Source organism: Psammomys obesus, unplaced genomic scaffold (genome assembly GCF_907164565.1).
Source record: "Psammomys obesus unplaced genomic scaffold, mPsaObe1.curated_primary_1811, whole genome shotgun sequence".
In the NCBI taxonomy this organism is placed as follows: Eukaryota; Metazoa; Chordata; class Mammalia; order Rodentia; family Muridae; genus Psammomys; species Psammomys obesus.
Genome location: NW_026591918.1, coordinates 2238406 through 2257697, shown reverse-complemented (window position 1 = coordinate 2257697; position 19292 = coordinate 2238406). Strand labels below are relative to the sequence as shown.

Sequence of the window (19292 nt, the reverse complement as noted above, 5' to 3'; positions counted from 1 at the left end):
AACAAACATTTAACCATCACAGGAAATAAACTATGGGATTGCTTACATCTCTCCTAGCATTGGCTTCTACTTTGTGTGTCAGATTTGAATAAACATGGTCATGTTAGGATTCATTCTTAAGACATCTACTGTAGAGACAGATGGTACTAGTAGTGGTAAAAAAGAAATGCTGGGTCAGGAAACTTGGCATGTGTTAGAGCAATGCCATTTCACAGTGAGAAAGCCAAACAGCCAACGGGGCCCATGAAATGTAAGGATTGTCTTACATTTCAATTTCACTATTTCTTAGCTCTACTTTAGGTGGGCACTTTCAGGAACCCAGAATACCAGAAACCACTCTAAACTTATTTTAAAAAGGGCACAACCTCTTCCAAAAACTTCGTTCTCAGCCCATTCACATGGGAGTTGTGAGGCTGGCTAACTCCCACGGACAGGCTCAAGTACATCAAGCTTAACGTGACTCTTAACTAATTGCAAGTCAAGGCAAAAGGAGTTAGTTTGTAAGAGAAAGTGGGGGTGGTGGCCACAAGGGTGGAGAGGGCTGGTTCCCTGACCTCAGGCAGATGCCTGGTTCCGGGTGGTCCAGTCTTGGGGCCATCCTCCCCACGGGTGCTGGCATGCTGTTGCTGACCAGTGTTTATGAAGCAGGACTCTCTGCAGGCAGCCGGCTGGAATTCCCTAGAGAATGCAGGACACACGCTGACAGGGACTGCAGACCCTCGTCTTCTTTAGGAATACAAATAGGAAGCTAACTGGGCTCTGGACTCTTAGGGAAGCTTCAAACTTTGCCAGGGCAATAAAACACAGAGAAACCATGAAATCATGAAAATACATTTTTAAAAAAGGCTTTCAGGTATCACACACAAAGCAAACAAGTTTACCTTAAAAATATCAAGTATCACATCCATAGCCTACTTCTAATTATAATTACATCTTCAAGCAACATTTGTCTTTGTTTGCAAATACAGCAGCAGGTGACAAAACCTAGTTATCTTCCATTGCTTACAGTTCATAGTACAAACGTGTAGGTCTCAAACACACTTCAGGCAGCTTAACTTAAAATGCATAGACTATAAAATACATCAAATTTGCCATTATTCAATAAATGAAAAAAAATCACAATCTCAAGAAAAGTATTACAAAAAAAAAAAAACCTTTATAGAGCACATATAAAAAGTAGAATCTACTTAATGACAGGTGTCTATCAAGCAGAGACAGCTGTGCCAGTGCCTTTATCCAGAAGAGCAGAGGAAAAGCGTCCTGTTACTTTGCACACTTGAATAGTTGCACTGATCAGCACTACCATGTTGAAAGATATGTTTTTACTGTTGTTGAGACGTGTTTTCCGTGTATAACCCTGGCTGTCCTTGAACTCTGAAGTCTGACTGCCTCTCATTTCCAAGTGCTGGGATCAAAGGCATGAGTCGCCATGCTTCAGGCATTCAAACACACACACCTGACGTTTATTAAGCCAGTCACATGCATTTAATCTCAGTATTTGGGAGGCAGACATTTCCATGAGTTCCTCATTTACACAGAGCTCCAGGACAGGCCTGTTATCCTCACTGACAGCCACGGTTAATTACCCCTTCTCTAGGGGGCTGGTAACAGTGTGCCTAAAGTGGGTGCGCTAGTGCAGGGCCGAGAGCCCAGTCACGATGTACGCGTGGCTCGGTACAGGCTGTACCTGTACAGGATGCACAGGCTCGGTCCTCAGGTGTCTCCTGCAGCTAGACTCAGGAATGGAATCTTGGCCCCAACCGCCAATACTCACTTTGATTCAGTTGGCAGTTCTGAAAATAAAGTGTCTGTTCTGAGTGGCATTTGCTTCCCTAAGCGTATCTTCCCTCAAAGCACCCACCACTCTCTAGCAGCTAGTTCCATTAGGCATCTGCTTCCCTAAACACTGCTTTAAAGGCCTGCGCTCTTCTGGAGGTTGCATTCCCAGCATCTGAGAAAGCTAGCTTTGAGTTACTCAGGGTGGGGAATACATGGTGAGAGCTGTATGGAACCGCCATGAAAACGAGGCAGGATCTTACCAACCTCAATCAAAAGCTGTCTATGGGAGACAAAAGATGGCATTAGTTTGTAAGGTGTGTTATGAGAAAATGGACTGTTACTCTCTACTGACAGCAAGATGAAGAAAGGAGGGGCCTTAGATAAAGAACTGAATATTGCAAAACTCAACATTTCAACTTTAGAAACACTATTCTTGCACACATCTCAACTATCTTTATTTAAGAATTCTTGTCAGACCATGTCAATAAGGTCTAGAATTTGGATTTTTCTAAGACCAAACATTTATTGACAAACTGTCCTTCGGTAGACCAGTTCTGGCCTAGCATGGCTTGTTCTCAAACCAGTATTACCCATAGGTTAAAACAAAACTAGAAAACCCTTTTCAGGTTCTTTTCCTCATTTGGCTACTTTTTATTTTTATTTTTAGCTTTTCTTGACTCTATCTTGAACCCACAAACACTCTACCCTACAAAGCTGGAAAGTCCTTTCTGGATTCTTTATTTGGCTACCTTTTATATTTTTTATTTTTAGCTTTTCTTGATCCTATCTTGAACCCAACCTGAGGGTAACAAGAGAAATATTCTGAAAATAAAAATCCTGTCTTTTTGATTTCCACTCTTGTATTAAATAATAATGACAAACCAAATAAATCCCCATTATCAGTTGTGAAGTCCTAAAAAACAAGGGCTTAAATGGAATTACCATCCAGAGCACATCACACAGGATGGGTCATTAAATTCTACTAACAAGAACAGTCTGCCCCACCCCCAAAGAAAAACAAAACCCCAACACATTGGCTGATGAACTTGGCAACTGATAAATCTTGGCTTAAGGTTATCTGTAGGCAGGGCAGTGATGATGGATGTTCCGGGGCCCAGATGCCCAGGCTGGCAGGTTGGCTTCCAGATCCAAGAAGCCCCCAGGGAAATTAGAAATCTTTTTAGAAATCCAGCTGTTCCTTCAGGAAAGTCTAACAGGATGGCATCTGGAAACCAATGGGAGAACCTCAAACACACCCAAGGACAAACTCTCCAAGTAGCTCCTCTACCCATACAAACTGGGGCCTCTTTTCATATTTTAGTGGCATAATTTTATTTTCTTGTGGTTACAAAGTTTAATTTAACCATTATTCCTAGTTCTGCTAAAATTACAAAATGTTCCTTTCACAGTTGCATTAAGCTCCGGGGAGAGGTTTCTTGCTCTGACAGAACTGTGGAAAAATGTTGGCATGAAATGCACTTAAGCCAAGTCTTAAGGCCTAATGAAGGAAGTGTCTTTGATAAATCAATGCCTGAACGCTCCTGGAAGACATTTGGGTCACTAGTCACTGCCACCGCACCCTTGCACACCCCAACAAGCTCAAAGAAAGCTGGACACACCTCACAGTAGGGTGTAGAGCTCCAAACAGAGGACTACACCAAAATGCCAGAGCCCACACATGCGGTGGACAACTGGGTCCTGGGTAGGCTGGGGTCATGACCTACTACCCATTACAAGGTCTGGAACCCACCAGGCAGCAAATCCAGGATCTCTGTCAACCCAGGAAGTTGGGGTGGGACTGGCTGCTCACAGGCCTTGTTGCCGCTGGGAGAGCTGCACAACAGCTTGTGCCTCCCGACTCACAGGCGCCAGAGGCGTCATTACATTTCAGGAGAGCAACAGCTCTGCAAGCACACTCACTCAGCCAGATGCTTAAGGGCCTGCAGGAGCCACCTGCCAAGCTCTGCTTCCTCCAGCTGGTCTGTGGCGGGGAGTCTGACCATGGCTATGTCAGCCAAAGAGCATTCTCCTTCAGTTGCCCTGTATATGAAGCCGAGAAACATATTATACACAGATAAATGTGTATAATTCTGCAACAACTCAAACAGGTTGTGGTTCAGGAATCGTGAGAATGTCCTTTGGAATTCTGAGTATTTTTTCCCATTTAAAAAATGTCACACACGATGTCTGTTTTATTTACCCCCTCCAATAACTTGTTTAAAGAAAAAAAAAATGAGTTGTGAATTCCAAATTAGATTGTCAAAAAGGACCTGATATCAGCACTGGCCCAGCTGTTAGCTCCTAGCTCCAGCTGCTGGCTTAGACGGCTGTGACTGCCCGGGGGCAGCTGCTGGCTTAGACGGCTGTGCCAGTGACTGCCCGGCGGCAGCTGCTGGCTTAGACGGCTGTGCCAGTGACTGCCCGGGGGCAGCTGCCTTACTCCTCCCCCCAGTTTTCTTATTGCTTCCTAAGGCTGGGCAGGCCAATTACACTATGCCTTAACATTTTAAGTGCATTTGGTACCAACACTTTTCTAGAGCTCTGACAGAGCAAGAAACCTGCCCTTAGGTCATAATGCAATTTTGTTATTTTGGAAGAACTGAATATAATGGTTGTCTTATACTTAGTAGCCACACTATAACAAGAGGACCTGGTTTCTGTAGGTAGAAGGAGCTCAAAACATTGAGGACTCATGTTCCAAATATGTGATTGTTCTTAGTTATATGGGGGCAGGGTGGAGGGTGATTACAAAAAATACTTGAGTTACTCTGTCAATTAAGTTGCAGACTAACAACAATCCATGATATTTTAGATTTTGAGGGTATAGTTTTAAACACACAATATCAAAAGTTATTCAATACACATAGCCACATTAATCACACTTGAATGATTTGCTTCTACATTTTATCTGATTGTACCCACGTGGTGTTCTACATATCCAAACACATGAAACAGAACTTTCTGAAGTGCAAGTTGTTCTTTCACGAATGTCCTCAACCAATAGTGAAACCAGCCATTTATAAATGCCTTCATGTGCACATACATGTACTTCAAAAAGCAGTGCGCCAGCTCTTCCTCACTGTCAACTCAATGGTAAGACTGCAACAGAAAAAAAAAGGGAAAAGAGATCAACTTTTATAATTGTGGACATCACAACCAACAGTGTAACTTCAAACAGTCCAAAACTGGAGTCATATGAGACTTCTGAGCGCTGGTGAGAACCCCAATAAACCAAGACAGGATCTTGTGACCTCAGTTTCTTCAAAACACGGAATTGTTCTTGGCCCTCCCAGATGTACTGGATAAAAGTCATCTTGCTTCGTTACAAACTCACTTTTATTTGCTGCGTTCAGCTCGCTTCATCACTTGAGGCTTACCCTAATGATTGTCCACTTTGCTCACATGAACCCTCTTAACTCTCAGAGTATAAATTATGTGATGTTCCAAATAAAGTTGGCTATTGCACGAAACTGTGGTCCACCTCACTTATCAGCTCCACTGTCCCAGGACCCACTGTCTCTGGAGCAGTGACAAGCTGTGCCCAGAACCTGAGCTCAGGGTCACTCATAGGAGGAGGCGAGAGAGAACAATGGGGCAGAAGCCAGGGAAGGCTTTGTCTGATGTAACTCTTAGATGGTTTGAAAGTACCTCTGATTTCCAGAAGAAACTTTAGGTGAAGGACATCATTAAAGCTTTCGAAAATGCTTGCATTTCCTGTGGATTTACTGCTTCATGTTATCAGTATCTTTTTCCTGGACTAGTAATGTGCAAGGTTACCTTATGATTTTTATTTAATTGTGAAAATGGTTCTAAGCCCTTCCAAGCTCGCCAAAGGCAAATGTGAAGGTTTAATAACTGGGACTTGAAGGGTGAGCCTGAAATGCCGACAGGGACCAGCAGATGGGGACCGAGAGACCCCGTGCAGCCCTCCAACCTTAGGGAGAGAGCTATGGCTGCCAGGATGAATACTGATACAGGATCTAACTCCAGGTCTAGTTTCACAAAACTCATACAAGGTCCCTGTCAGCCCTACGCTTCTAATATTGTTATATTTATCATTTGTTTGCTAACAGGGTACGCATGCATCAAATGACAATTTTTTATCAGCAACAACTCAAAACAAAACCACTCTGAACATTTTGCACTTAAAGGGAAAGAATTCAGAACATGGTGCAAGAACGGAATCACGTAAAATTTCTGAGCGCTTGCTTGAAAGAAAACTCCAAGAAACCAAGACAAGAGACTTGTGACCCCAATTTCTTCAAAAACACAGAATTGTTCTCGAAATATGATTTCAGGGCCCTCCCAGATAAGGAGTAACTCCAGAGAGGTGTAAGCTGGCTTCGGTTGTTGTTCATCACATGGCTCTAAGCCTCGATCGGCTCACTCTGCCCCTGCCAGATTGCCCGCCACAGGCAGTGCTGACAAGGAACCTTGCAGGAGGCAAGGCAGCTCAGTTCACCATGACTCAGTAGCTGGTGTTGGTTCAAACTTAGGGAATCTGACCCTAAGTAGCTGATTTTAAGCATATTTAAGCACACCACAATTTGGTGAGGAATTTCTTGGTGATATATAACTCAATCCGGTGTGCACAATGATGCTTAAGAAAGGACTATACAGAAACACTTTTTACAAGTACACTTGCATAACAATGGGTTCTACAGATTGACAAGTTCACCATAGTATCTGGGGAGGGTCCAGGGTGGTCTCGGCCACACAGATAACGAAAAGGTCACCAGGTTATTAACCACATCTGCTCCCAGTCTTCTGGGCAGACAACAGGTCATCCATCTCTTCCTTGAAGAGACAACCCTGTGCGTGTAACATCCCTGGCTCCCCAGTGCTTATCTGTGAGCACAAGGGACTCCATGCCTCCCACATATAATCAGTGCGTGTAGCTGCGGACTCTGTGATGGCCTGAAATAGACCTTACTGTATAACAAATGTAAACAGCAAGTCTTATGGCACCTTGTAAGAAAACAATCTGGAGGGAGATGTTTTGGCAGAATAGACACACACACACACACACACACACACACACACACACACACACATTTTGGGGGAGAATGCACTAATAAAATTTCAGAGGACAATTTACTAAGAATGTTTCTCTTCACAGCTGAGGCAGATATTTAATTCCTCTACATGGACACCTGCTTTGTGACCTGGTAGGACGGCAGTTAGAATAGTAACACAACACAGCCCAGCCCATGGTGTGCACCTTCTCGTCACCTAAGGGGCTGAGGAACACACCGCTCATCACAGTACAGTGCGTTTAGGATCTGAGAAGCTTCCCTTTCTCTTGTTAGTAGTAGGGATTCTTCTCCTTCGAAATGCTGCAACTAAAGCAGAAGTTCTCACTTACTCAGGTTATAGATTCATAACCATTTTAAGTATCAGAAGCGCTCTCATCTCCCACCCAGAATAATCTTCCAGCTGTGTCAACGTGACTCTGACTACATGGCCCTAACAAGCTGAACACTTACATGAGGGCCACCAGGCATTGGTGGAGCACCAGAAGGTCCTGAAGGCACTTGGTAAGGATTATTCAGAGTAGGATGGGGTCCTGGCGAGGGATATGATCCTGCAGGGCCAGGATATGGTGCTGGTGGTCCCCAGGCTCCTGGCGGCACAGTGCCCCATGGAACAGGCGGTGCTCCTGACACTGGAGGAGGAACAGTGGGATATGGCCCTGGAGATCGATATGGCATATTAGGATGCTGCCCCCCAATTCCTGGTGCCCAAGGTCCAGAAGACATGGATCCCCATGGACCTAAAGTACCAACTGCAGCTGGATCTGTGGGTGCACCGTATGGCCTAGGTAGCTCCGGCATGGGCATATTTGGTGTAGCATATGGCCCTGTGGGGCCAGGGCCTGGCACAGCAGGGGCTGGATAAGGACCACTAGGTGGGAGACATGACGGTCCAGGAGGAAAGGGTGCTGGGGGTCCTGGTGGTGGTCCGGTTGGAGGCATGGAGGGATACATTCCTGTTGGTGCTGGTCCAAAAGGCACAGTGGAGGGCGCTGCACTTGGCGGGAGTCCCGGAGGCAGTGCAGGCGGAGCCCTGGGGTTACTCCACGGGCCGGAGCCCGGCCAGCCTTGAGACTGGCCGGCTTTTGTGTTGCTCACAGACGTTTTGGCCGAGGACTGTTCGGGTAGCGCATCTGCCAACTGTAACAGGAAACAGGTATGTCTTATCCAGGGCAAGTCAAAGCAAACATGCTAATAATCCCATGCAAACCACACACAACTCCTGGGGATTACAAGCCTTAGTGGGGTCTTAAAGAACGTGAACATTACCTCTGCGATGCAAATTCTCTAACGTTCAACTGTCCTAAATATAGCTACTTCTACACTTCATTTCTGAACCGTGAGTGAATATAATGTGGGAAATTGGATAGGAACCCACATGTGACTCTCAGCCTTTACTTTTTTGTTTCAAAAAGTTTTAGGGTTAAATTCAGCTTTAAATGAGGCAATTTACATAAACATAGTTTAAAGTAAAATGCATTCTTGTTGAGACAAGGCCTCACATAGCACAGGCTAACCCTAAACTTTATTTTATGTGTAGCGGTATTTTGCCTGTGTGTGCATCACCTATGTGCCTGGTGCCACAGGTCCCCTGGAACTGGAATTGGACAGCTGTGAGCTGCCATGTGGGTGCTGGGAATTGCACCCAGGTCATTTAAAGGAGCAGCCAGTGCTCCTAACCACTGAGGCACCTCTCCAGGCTGACCGTGAACTTTAAAAACTTATTATGACTCCCAAGAAGCAAGCAAGGGTTCCTCCACGGAACCCTTAGGTTCATGTTCTTGCCTCCAGGCCCTGCCTTGAGGTCCTGCCCTGGCTTCCCTTTATGATGGACAAGCTGTAGAATGAAACCTACATTTTCTTTCCCAAGTTGCTTCTGGTCATGTTCTCCATCACAGCAAGAGAAAGCAAACCAGAGGAGCACGTCTTCATAAGTTTATACATTTGGCCTCTGCTCTAAGCCATCTCTGCGGCCCCAGCCCTGGATTTTTAGTTCTCTGCCTCCACCTCGCAAGTGCTGAGATAACAAGCATGCAGCACTATGTCCGACCAGTAATTTTCAATAAATGTTGGGATTTTAATATTACTGGGAAAGTAATATTAAAAGTAACTTGTATTTGCCTGGTTCTTGTTCTTTCGTTGTCTCAGAGGCTTACTGCCTCCTGCTAACTTAGTCTTGGAAGCTTCCAGCCTCCATACAATCTAACCTAGCCCTAGAATGTTTTCAGCCTCTGAGACCTATTGTTTAATAAGCTCACCCTTTCTAGTTCTCTCCAAGGTCTGGGCTGCCTGTTCTACTCAGCTGTTCTGGCTCAAACTCCTCTCCCAGGTGACTTATTCAATCTGGCTCCCCCCCCCCCCCCCCCCAGCCTCTGAATTGCTCTGTTTGGTCTCAAACTCCAGCAATCTGCTGCAGTCTCCTCTTGAAACTGCTCTCTAAACTCTCTCTGTAAAACTGCCTCCTCTCATTGCCCCTTTCCTCTCTCTTCTCCTGAGAGTTGGGTGTCTCCTATTCTGTCAAGTCTTTCTGATTTGTCACTGTTTCTGCCACTCAACTAGACATCACTTTAAACATGGCTGCTTCCTTCTACAAACCTTCACTGTTTGGGAATAAAGGCATGTGCCACCATGCCTGGATCTAACCTTTTCTCTACCTGAAACTTGTTCTATACCAGGCTGGCCTTGAACTAAGATCTCCCTGCCTCTGTCTCCTGGATTAAAGGATTATTTATTTGTATTCCAGCTGGATCACACAGACCTAAAAGATCTTTGGATGTGATCTCCAAACATGTGCCAAAATAGCCACGTTCTGAATTAACATTCTTTTACAGCAGACCAAAGAGAAGAATTACAAAAATGTTTATTAAAGACTGTGTAACCACTTCTAGCCACTCCACAACCAACGATGTGCGTGTGTGCGTGCATGTGTAGTCAAAGCAGCCATCAAGGTCCATGTCTGGGCCTTGGCATACACTTACACACACACAAAATAATCTTCCTGCCCCATCTTTCCTGGCAGGACTGTGTTTGTCTTAAAAGAAAACAAAAACTTAGAAAGGTTCAACTTACCGAAAATTCATCTGACATTTTTCTAAAAAAGAAAGAAAATGTCAAAATTAGTGTTTATACTTTTATATATTTTAGAATAATCTTATTTGTTTATTTATTTATTTGTGTTTCTGTGTGTGTGTACTTTACTTAAATGGAATCTTCCCCCTACAGGGTTTCTCTGTATAGCCCTGGTTGTCTTTGATCTGCCAGACTCTGCCTCCTGAGTGCTGGTATTATGTTTTCTTTTATATAGGAATTTTTTTTCTACTAAAATTAAGATAAGCAACTTCATTCTTGTTGGATTGCATATTATCTACCAGTGGGCTCTCACTGTGCAGGCTAATCTCAAACTCTTGAGCTCAAATCAATCATGCATGACCAAGAAATTCTTGGTAGAAACTCCTTCAATCTTCCACATGACTAACTGTATAATTTCCAGCTCATCCTGACCCACACTTTCCATCGACTTTTCTTTCCTTTCCTCCTTCCTTCCTTTAGTCTTGTTGGCAGCAGGGTGAAGTGTACTTTATCTTACAACTCCCAGGTCACAGTTACTGAGGGAAATCAAGCAGGAATCCAGTGTTATGAACAGAAGCACAGGCCGTGGATAAATGCTTGCTGGCTTGCCCAGCTTTTTGTTTTGTTTTGTGTTTTCAAGACAGGGTTTCTCTGTGTAGCCTTGGCTGGACTCAACTTTGTAGACCAGGCTAACCTCGAACTCAGAGATCACCTGCCTCTGCCTCTGGAGTGCTGGGGTTAAAGGTGTGTGCCACTGCACCTGGCTGCTTTTTTTTTTTTGAGATTATAATTAAATTATTCCCCGACCCCCTTTCCTTTCCTATGCTCTCCCACATACCCTTTCTTGCTTTTTCAAATTCATGGCTTCTTTTTCAAATCAACTGTTGTACAGGCATAATCAGGAAAAAACAGCAGATGTGAAATAGAGGCAGACGTGCAAGTTTATCTGGAGTCAACCTGGTCCAGCAAATTTAGGCTGTGACCTTTAAACTCTTCTTTTAGCTCTGGGTATTACTAGAACTTTAAATCACAACAGATTAATAACCTTTTAAACTCAGGCCTCAATCGCATTCACTTCCTGTGAACACCCCTCCATCACTGGATGGACAGACTGCTTGCCTCTCTTTCCTGATCGACCACAGTACCAGGGTGGGATCTAGGGCCTCGCTTGGACGAGCCAGGCAAGTCCTTAACCAGTCTTTTTTTTTTTTTTTTTTGAGGCGGGATCTTGTATACAAGGCTATCATTGACCCTGATATGTGGCACAGGATGACCTTGGCTTTCTGATCCTCCTGCCAGGATGTCTGGCTTATGTGGTGCCCCACCCCTTGCCATTTTTCAAGTTGAAATGCAATCAACATAAAGTAGAAAGACAAATGGTCACTTTAAGCTCTGGCCACTCCAAAAAAGTTTTCCATCAGCCTAGAAAACTTCCATTCCTTTCCAGTTACCTTAGCGCTGTTGTCACTTTTAACCTGCTCTTACTCACCCCGACTCTGTAGGACTAGACTAAGGCAGCAGGCAGTTCCACCCAATCCCATTATTCAATACTTAGTAATAATACATCATTCCACCTACACCATCTTCTTAGATGGCAAGAACACTAGCTGTTCCACGAGACAAGAGCTTTCTGCAAAGATCCTTTCAACTCTCTTAAGTGGTATTTCTTTTGGTATTAAGTTTTAACTTTTTGTTAATTTATTAATCTGCCTCTACTTTCAGTATCTCTATTTTGTGATTAAGATATGTTTGTGGTTTAACATGTTTACTATTCCTCAATTCTTCTAAGTAGTAATTAATAACTTAATCCTTCTCAATGGAAAAGTTGCCTTTACAACACTCTTGCTGTACTGACAAGAGTGTTTGCTGGACGCTTACTGAGCACAGCGATATTCCCTACGATGCAAATGTTATGACCACCCAGCTTCTGGGTGCAGAAAAGCAAAGTCAACTTTAAACTTACTTAATTTCCCCATTAAACTGTCTCCTACAGGGATTCTAGCACAAGAGGACAAACCTTAGGAATGGATTCACTTACAAGGACCATAAAATGTTAACTACTTACCTTACTCTTCTTGCTCAATTAGTAAATCAGGGGAGGACCTGATCTCAACAGTAGAGATTTAATCCTTGCTCTATTATATTATCCTTAACTAATCATCAGGCTTTAAAAGAGTTTTTGTTTTGTTTTTTTGAGACAGGGTGTCTCTGTGTAGTCTTGGCTGTCCTGGAACTCACTCTGTAGACCAGGCTAGTCTAGAACTCATAGATCCACATGCCTCCTCCTCCCAAGTGCTAGGTTTAAAGGCACGCACCATCACCACTCTGTTAACAATCAGTTTTTAAGAGCATTGCAGAACTCTATGGATTATCAAATTTAATTTGCAGATTACTACAGAAGGATATGAAATCATTATCTACCTAGTAAACTATGGAATTTTTTTTTTTTTTTGTACAAACTGATTTTGTGATTACAAAAACTGTCCAACCATCTCGCACAGGCACATACTTATTTTGTTGATGGGTCACAAAGGGTATAGGAGGGATTCATGGTCCAGATAGTATTATTAATTAATATCAATATTTTTAATTATTATTAATTTTAATATAATATTTTTAATACTATTAATAATATTAATATTAATATTTTTCCTCAGCCCAACAGGTGGAAATGGCTGTTTTGATTCATCTATTATGGTTAATTCATAAACCCATAAATGTTGTTTCAGATTCTGTTTATGTTGTAGGATTATTTTCATGAATAGAGAGAGACTGCTTTAATTTTGTCTTCACATTGCTATGCTCCCATTTCTACAAGAACTACATCTGGTTAAACCTGCACACATTATTTATCGCTCATGTTTACGCACACTCTGAGCACACCCTGACCTCTCTGGTCCTCCTGAAGGAGCAGATACGCAAGCTGACGCATTAACCTGCGCTATGTCCCCTTTCCAGAAAGCTGCAACAGGGCACGCACATGTTATTGCAGATGGACCCAATGATACATGAAGGATTCTTTATTTCCTCCAGCTCCAGGCCACTGAGGGCAAAGAGACAGCGAAACTTACCAGAAAAACGGCGAACTTCCAGCTACGGGGCAAAGGGAGATATCGACCATACATCATCATACATCAAGTCTGCTCACCTGAGGCCAACTTACAGCCCCCATATACCAAGACAGAAGCTACTTTACTAATGATCCTGTGTTTGTGATCGGACCTTGAGACCTTATTAGAGTCATTCATCCACTCATCTGAACAAGGAATGACATCTAATTTTCCCTTGGGTCACTACTACTTGTATAGCATACCTTAACATCTGTATGCCTACTAAAGGCAGATACAAGCTTATATTCTATAGACACCAGAATTATTAATTGAGTCTCTTTCCAAGCTGTTCGCTAGATTTTTCTGATCAATATAATGTAACCAATAGTAATGGACATAGTTTGGATCTCTGTTCTAGGTGGCAGAGTATTACACACAATGCTTTTAATGTTCTAATATTATATTTATCATTTGTTCGCTTATGGGATACTCATGCATCAAATGACAATTAGACTTATTAACAACATCTCAAAATAAAACCACTTTGGACATCTTGCATTAAAAAAAAAAAGTGGAAGATGTGAGGACATAGTGCACTTCAGATTTCTGAGCACTTGTGAGAAAACTCCAGGAAACCAAGACTTGTGCCCTCAGTTTCCTCAAAACACATGAACTGCTCTTGGAATATGGTTTTGTGCCCTCCCAGATGTCTTGGAAACGAATGCGTTTCCTTCAGATCACTCTTTACAACTGGCTACTGTGACTTGGTTGCACACTTCCACGGGAAATACGCTTTTGCTGCATGAAGCTGCCCGTGTGGCTACGCGCTTTACTCATATGCCTCCTCGAACCCCTCAGCAGGATAAACTGTCTCAACAAAGCGGGTTATTGCATCAGACTTCAGTCCACCTCATTCTCCAGCTCCACTTTCCCAGGTCCCATTCTCGAGAGAGAGCAGTAAGCATTACCAATGCCTATCAGTAACGAGGCCTGAGCTAGGCTGCAGAACGTCACAATACCTAGATGTTCTCAAAGCCTCAAAAAACACCCAACTGCACTAATGAAGATCACACAGATGTAACTTTGAGCACAGCAAAGAAGAGGTTTAGAAGCAAGAGTATTTTAATATGGGGCGAGATGGTTCACAACTGAAATCTGGAGGCCGTGGCCAGGGGCAGGACTGGGAACTTGAGGCTGTCCTATGCCACACTCACATCTTCAATTCACAGCTTTTCGTTTCTAAATTTCCCATTACTATTTAAAATGCCAACAGCAAGGTAGAGGCTTTTATCGGTATTTACTTTCCTTGCTTCTCCAGTTTCCTCCTCTTTGTAGACAGGATCTCATTGTTCCCAGGCTGAAAAATACTTATTTCTTTAGGAGAAAATAGAAAAAACATAGTATAAATGTCTTTTACTAGCCACCAGGAGAGCAAAACACATCATTAGAGTATATGGTCTTTAAGGAAATCATCCTCACACAAAGTTTAAGGAAGCTAAAATCCATTGACTTGTTAGTGACAACTGGCAAGCAACACTTCAGAAGGCCATCAAACTGTGACAAGGGACCAAACAGTAGAAGACTGTGCACTTAAACATGAGCAGCAGTCCTTTCTGACAAAAGCAAGCTTAACCATCTATCAAAGCTGTGACTCCTGGATACCTTACTGACAGCTAAAGCTCAAGAATCTAAACACATACACACCAAACAATATGTAAACTCAGAGAAACCAAGGAAAAGCAGGATTTTTGTGATTTTAGTGTGTGATAGTGTTAATCTTGAGATTCAACAGAAAACAAACAAAAAACAAAACAAAACAAAAATCCACCATTTTGGGTCAAACTTGAAGCAAGCTTTACCACATATTAAATGTTGACCAAGAGATGGACTTTGGTCAGGATCACTCCCTGAGTGTGGACACTCAGAGAGTGTCCCAGAGACATGTGTCATTGGCCACTGCACTTTCCCACAAGGCTTTGTTATTTTCCAAGAACTACAACTCCCAGAATTCCTGTCCTGGTCCTTGAACAGGTGAGGTTTACAGGTTAATTTGGACTATTATATTAGTATATATTTACGTTAGCTTTTAGTACTCGCTAATTTATCAGATTGTATTTCATGTTACAACTGGGCAGCCAAAAAAAGCATGGGATGTTTTTAAACATTTAAATTCCTAGTGGTACCTTTTATAATTTAATTCATTTTTTGGAAACCAAGTGTGACACACCCCTGGGCTTTAGGGTAATTAGTGGCACGCACAGACATACTTGAGAAGTGCTGTCTCTGCAGTCTGGAATAAATGTAAGAGAATATTAGGTTAAAGACAGGCTCAGGGTAAGAACAGTTTGTATAAAACTGTGGGGAAGCAGAAACAGTTCAGATTGGTCAGAATACAGAGAAATCAAGAATTAGTTTAGCAGAGAGTTTTGGACAAGGGTCCAAATACTTTAGCTTAGTTGAGTCAACTTCAGTTTTTTTTATATATTTAGAATGGACCAGTAATGTTACATAGGAATTAAACAAGGTTTCATCTGACTCAGTGACTAACAGTGCTTGGAAAACAGCACATAAGCAACAACAATGCAATTCTCTTCTCTTGGTATTTTTACAAAAAAAAAAAAAAAAAAAAAAGTGTATACAGGTTTGTTCACTTCAATGCAGGTGCCCAAAAAGGCTGGAGGTGCTGAATTCCCTGGAGCTGGTGCTACAGAAGTTGTGAGCTGCCTCATGTGAGTGCTGAGTCTCAGCGAGAACAGCGCAGCTTTGACAACTGAGTGCTCCCTCTCCACTCTCCAGCCCCGCCTTCTCTTTTCACATGTAGATGCGTGGGACAAAGCTAACGGAGTAAACTGCCTGTATGGCCCCTGCACAATTCTCTGAGTCTTATATATGAGAGTTAATGGGTATTTTGCAGAGATTTGCTGAGGCTTATATAAATTTGTAAATCTCTCAAGTCACTGCCTGGCACAGAGGAAAAACTCAACAAACATTAGCTTTTACAACCGCTACAATAAAACCACAAACCTTTGTCTATTTTTGTTGGGAGCAAGCAAAAGAATCTTATTCTAAATACTACCATTTCTTTTCAGACTCCATTTAATCATAGGGAGAAACTAAATTCAAGGTCCAAGGCCCTAGGGGAGCTGGGGACTTCCCAATGGCTGAACAGCTTTTGTTGGAAGAAAACAGTCCAGCCACCTCAGGGACAAGTTTTATCTGCCCAAGTCCACCCATTTCAAGAACAACTTCGACATCTTGCAGCAATGGTCAAACTAAGTTCATGTTCCCAGGTCCAGGAACAGACTCCTATCCTAAATGATGGAACTCCCTTATTCAAACCCTTGTTTCAATATATGATTGAACAATGCTACAGCCCACCCTACTCCCCTTTGTTTTATGGTTTCATCTTTTAAATATATTATACAATGTCCCTTCAGGGTCGAAGTTCAACTCCTAAGTCTGTTCTGTCAATAACGTCTTCATTACAATAAATCTTTGTCATCTGTATTGACCTGGTGTTTGAGTTATATTGGATTTAAGCGGACCCCATAACACTTTCAAATCACAAATATTACAAAGTAAATCTTTGTCATCTGCATTGACCTGGTGTTTGAGTTATATTGGATTTAAACGGATCACACAACACCTTCAAACCAAAAATATTAGAAAACGCAATCGTCTAAGTATGGCACAAAACTTATTTGGTGGCAAAAGCAGACCCAGCGCTATTTATCCATTTCATTTCCCACTCGTCCCCAGCTGTGGTCTGAATCATTATAACTGGTGCGTATAGATATATTTTCCTTCCCTAAAGTTTTGGGGATTGAATTTAGGGCCTCAAAGCAAGCCAGGCCAGCGCTTAATCACTTAATTATGGGCTCAGCCAGTATAAATATTAATAATGGATTAATGGCCCCCAAGTCTAGGGGTGTTACAGTTCCTCTGTAGCAGGTCTTTATAAATCACAGAATTTGAAGACTGCTGAATTCCTAAGTATAGCGGCCCCAAGACTCTCAACCTCAGTTAAAAGAATGAAGATGGATACCGCGGTTCCTTCTGTAATCAAAAAGAACATTACAACTGCGGCAATGGCTTTAAAGTTTCTGAAGCAAATTGGTTTTAAAAAGTGGCTTCTACACACCACGCATGAGAAAACCACTCCCCACCCACCCAAGGAGCACCACTAAACAAAGACTTGAGAAGGCGACCTCAGCAGTAAGGGTCTGGCTTCGCACAGGCCTTGAACACCCCGGAGGTACACGTGTGTACACCTTAGTGGGCTGTAACGCATCGCTACGGTGGCTCTGGTTCGAAACTTGAACGCTGGGATTAGTGGAAACATCGCTTTCGGTTTTCAAGGCAGGGTGGAGAGATTCCAGCGTTGTTAGCTGGCCTAAGTCCTGCAAAAGGACTCCGTTCCTCCGCCCCTGGCACATTCCGTCCCGGACAGCGAGGACCCTGCCGCACGGAATTACCGGGCGCCAGGCCTTCCCGTAAGGAGGACTGGGCCTCCTCCACCACCGTTTTTATTAGAAGTGGGTGGCTGGGAGACGTGGGGCGCGGGGCCCAGGGTGCAGAGGCGCTGCCCTCTGGGGCTAAGCGAACAAAGGGAATCGGGATCAGCCGGAGCGAACCGGCCCCTAGCGGGTGGCAGGGCGTGGGGGAGGGTCGCCGCTCCGGCCCTCCCCCCAGCCTGGCCTGCGGGGCCCGGGAACCCGCCGGCCGGGACACCGGGGCGCTCGCAGGTCCCGGAGGCCCTTCCCGCCGAGGGCGCGCCAGGCCCGGAGCCCGCGCCCGCCGGCCCCACCGCGGGCGCCGGAGCAGACTCACCCGGCGGGATCCGAGCGCTGCGCGTGGCGCAGTGACCGCGACGAGGGCGCAGGGACGGGCGGCAGCGCGGGCCGGACGGACCCAGGCGGCGGACTCGCGGCTCCTCCCGGCACCGGAAGAGGAAGCGCGCGGCCCGGCCGGGCTGCCCGCCGTTTCCGGCCGCCCCGCCCACTGCCGGCGCCCCGGCCCGCGTGGCTCCCGGCGCCCGGGCCGCTGTGCCGCGTGCAGCGTGACTAGTTTCACAGGCCCCGAGCGAAACCCGCTGGCCGGAGACGCTCGAGGCCGCCCCGTGGCTGGAAGCGGATTTGGATTCCGTGCGTTCTGCGGGCTTTGCAGCCAGGCTCCCAGCTGGCTGCCCTCGCACAGCCAAATTGAGAAAAGAGGTGAGGGAAAGAGGAAGACTCCCTAAGCGTGCTGTGAAGGAAAACTTCTGAGAGCAGTCTGTTCCTTCAGAGACCGAGTGGCCATTTAGAATTTATGGACCGCGAAAAACTTGGACTATTGCAGGTCCAGAGGCTAATTACCTATCTTGGGCTAGTGCTAGCCCTCCAGAACAGCCGTTCCGTGCCCACCTTTGTGTCAAAACTACCATGTGGCAACAGATAGAAACCTTTTTGAATCTAGTAACAGGCAACTAACTTACAGCAACCCAAACGTTAAGACTATCAGCAGATAGCCTCTTAGGCGTATAGAAAAGCTTCTATATGGATGTGCCTGTCTCTTCAATGTACACACCAGTGTATTTTAAATTTGCCTTGAAACTCGTGATACTGGTTCCATGTTGGTACATGGACTTTGAGGTAACCTACATTTGTATTCTGGGGCCATTGTCACTCAGAATGGCTCCAGAATAAGCTCTTATTCCCTCTAAGTCTTAAATTGAGAACTGTGGTTCTTAACCTGTAGGTTGTGAGCCCTTTGGGAGTCAAATGACCCTTTCACAGGGATCGCATATATTTACATTACAATTCACAACACTAGCAAACATACAGTTATGAAGCAAAAACGAAAATAATTTTATGGTTGGGGGTCACCACAACATGAGGAAACTGTATTAAAGGGTCTTAGCATTAGGTGCACCCTGGACCCTTCCAGGGTCGCTGGCTGTTCTCTCTCCTATCTACAATAAAACCTCTCTCAACCATACCTAGGAGTGGTCATGTCCTCACTTTCATTCAAAGATAGAAATGCTTCTTAAAACACAACACTGGCCGGAAACGAGGCTCAGCTGGTTGAAGTGCTTGCTGTACAGGCTTGACAATCGAGTTTGACGGTCACTTCACAAATTATCCTTTGACTTCCACACCTGCCACATGATTTCCCCCACCCCCGCAGCTCCCAATAATAATAATGTTCTGAAAAACAAAACCACAAAGGCTAGGGCCAAGGTTTCGGATTAGCAGGCAAAGGTGCTTGCCAAAAATAAATAAATAAATAAATAAATAAATAAATAAATAAATAAATAAATAAGTAAATAAATAAATAAATAAATAAATAAATAAATAAATAAAAATTCTGCCATCTGATTTCG

General features: G+C 44.0%; 1 protein-coding gene across 1 annotated transcript; it reads right to left on the bottom strand.

Moving 5' to 3' along the window:
• Positions 1 to 820: 820 nt before the first annotated feature.
• On the bottom strand, positions 821 to 17863 carry Mapk1ip1l (mitogen-activated protein kinase 1 interacting protein 1 like). The gene is made up of 4 exons (XM_055612356.1): positions 17762 to 17863; positions 9882 to 9903; positions 7266 to 7952; positions 821 to 4878 (listed from the first exon to the last, which is right to left on the bottom strand). The coding sequence occupies exons 2-4, from the start codon at positions 9897 to 9899 to the stop codon at positions 4867 to 4869; spliced, it is 717 nt and encodes a 238-aa protein (XP_055468331.1). The 5' UTR covers positions 9900 to 9903; positions 17762 to 17863; the 3' UTR covers positions 821 to 4866.
• Between the last annotated feature and the right edge of the window lie 1429 nt (positions 17864 to 19292).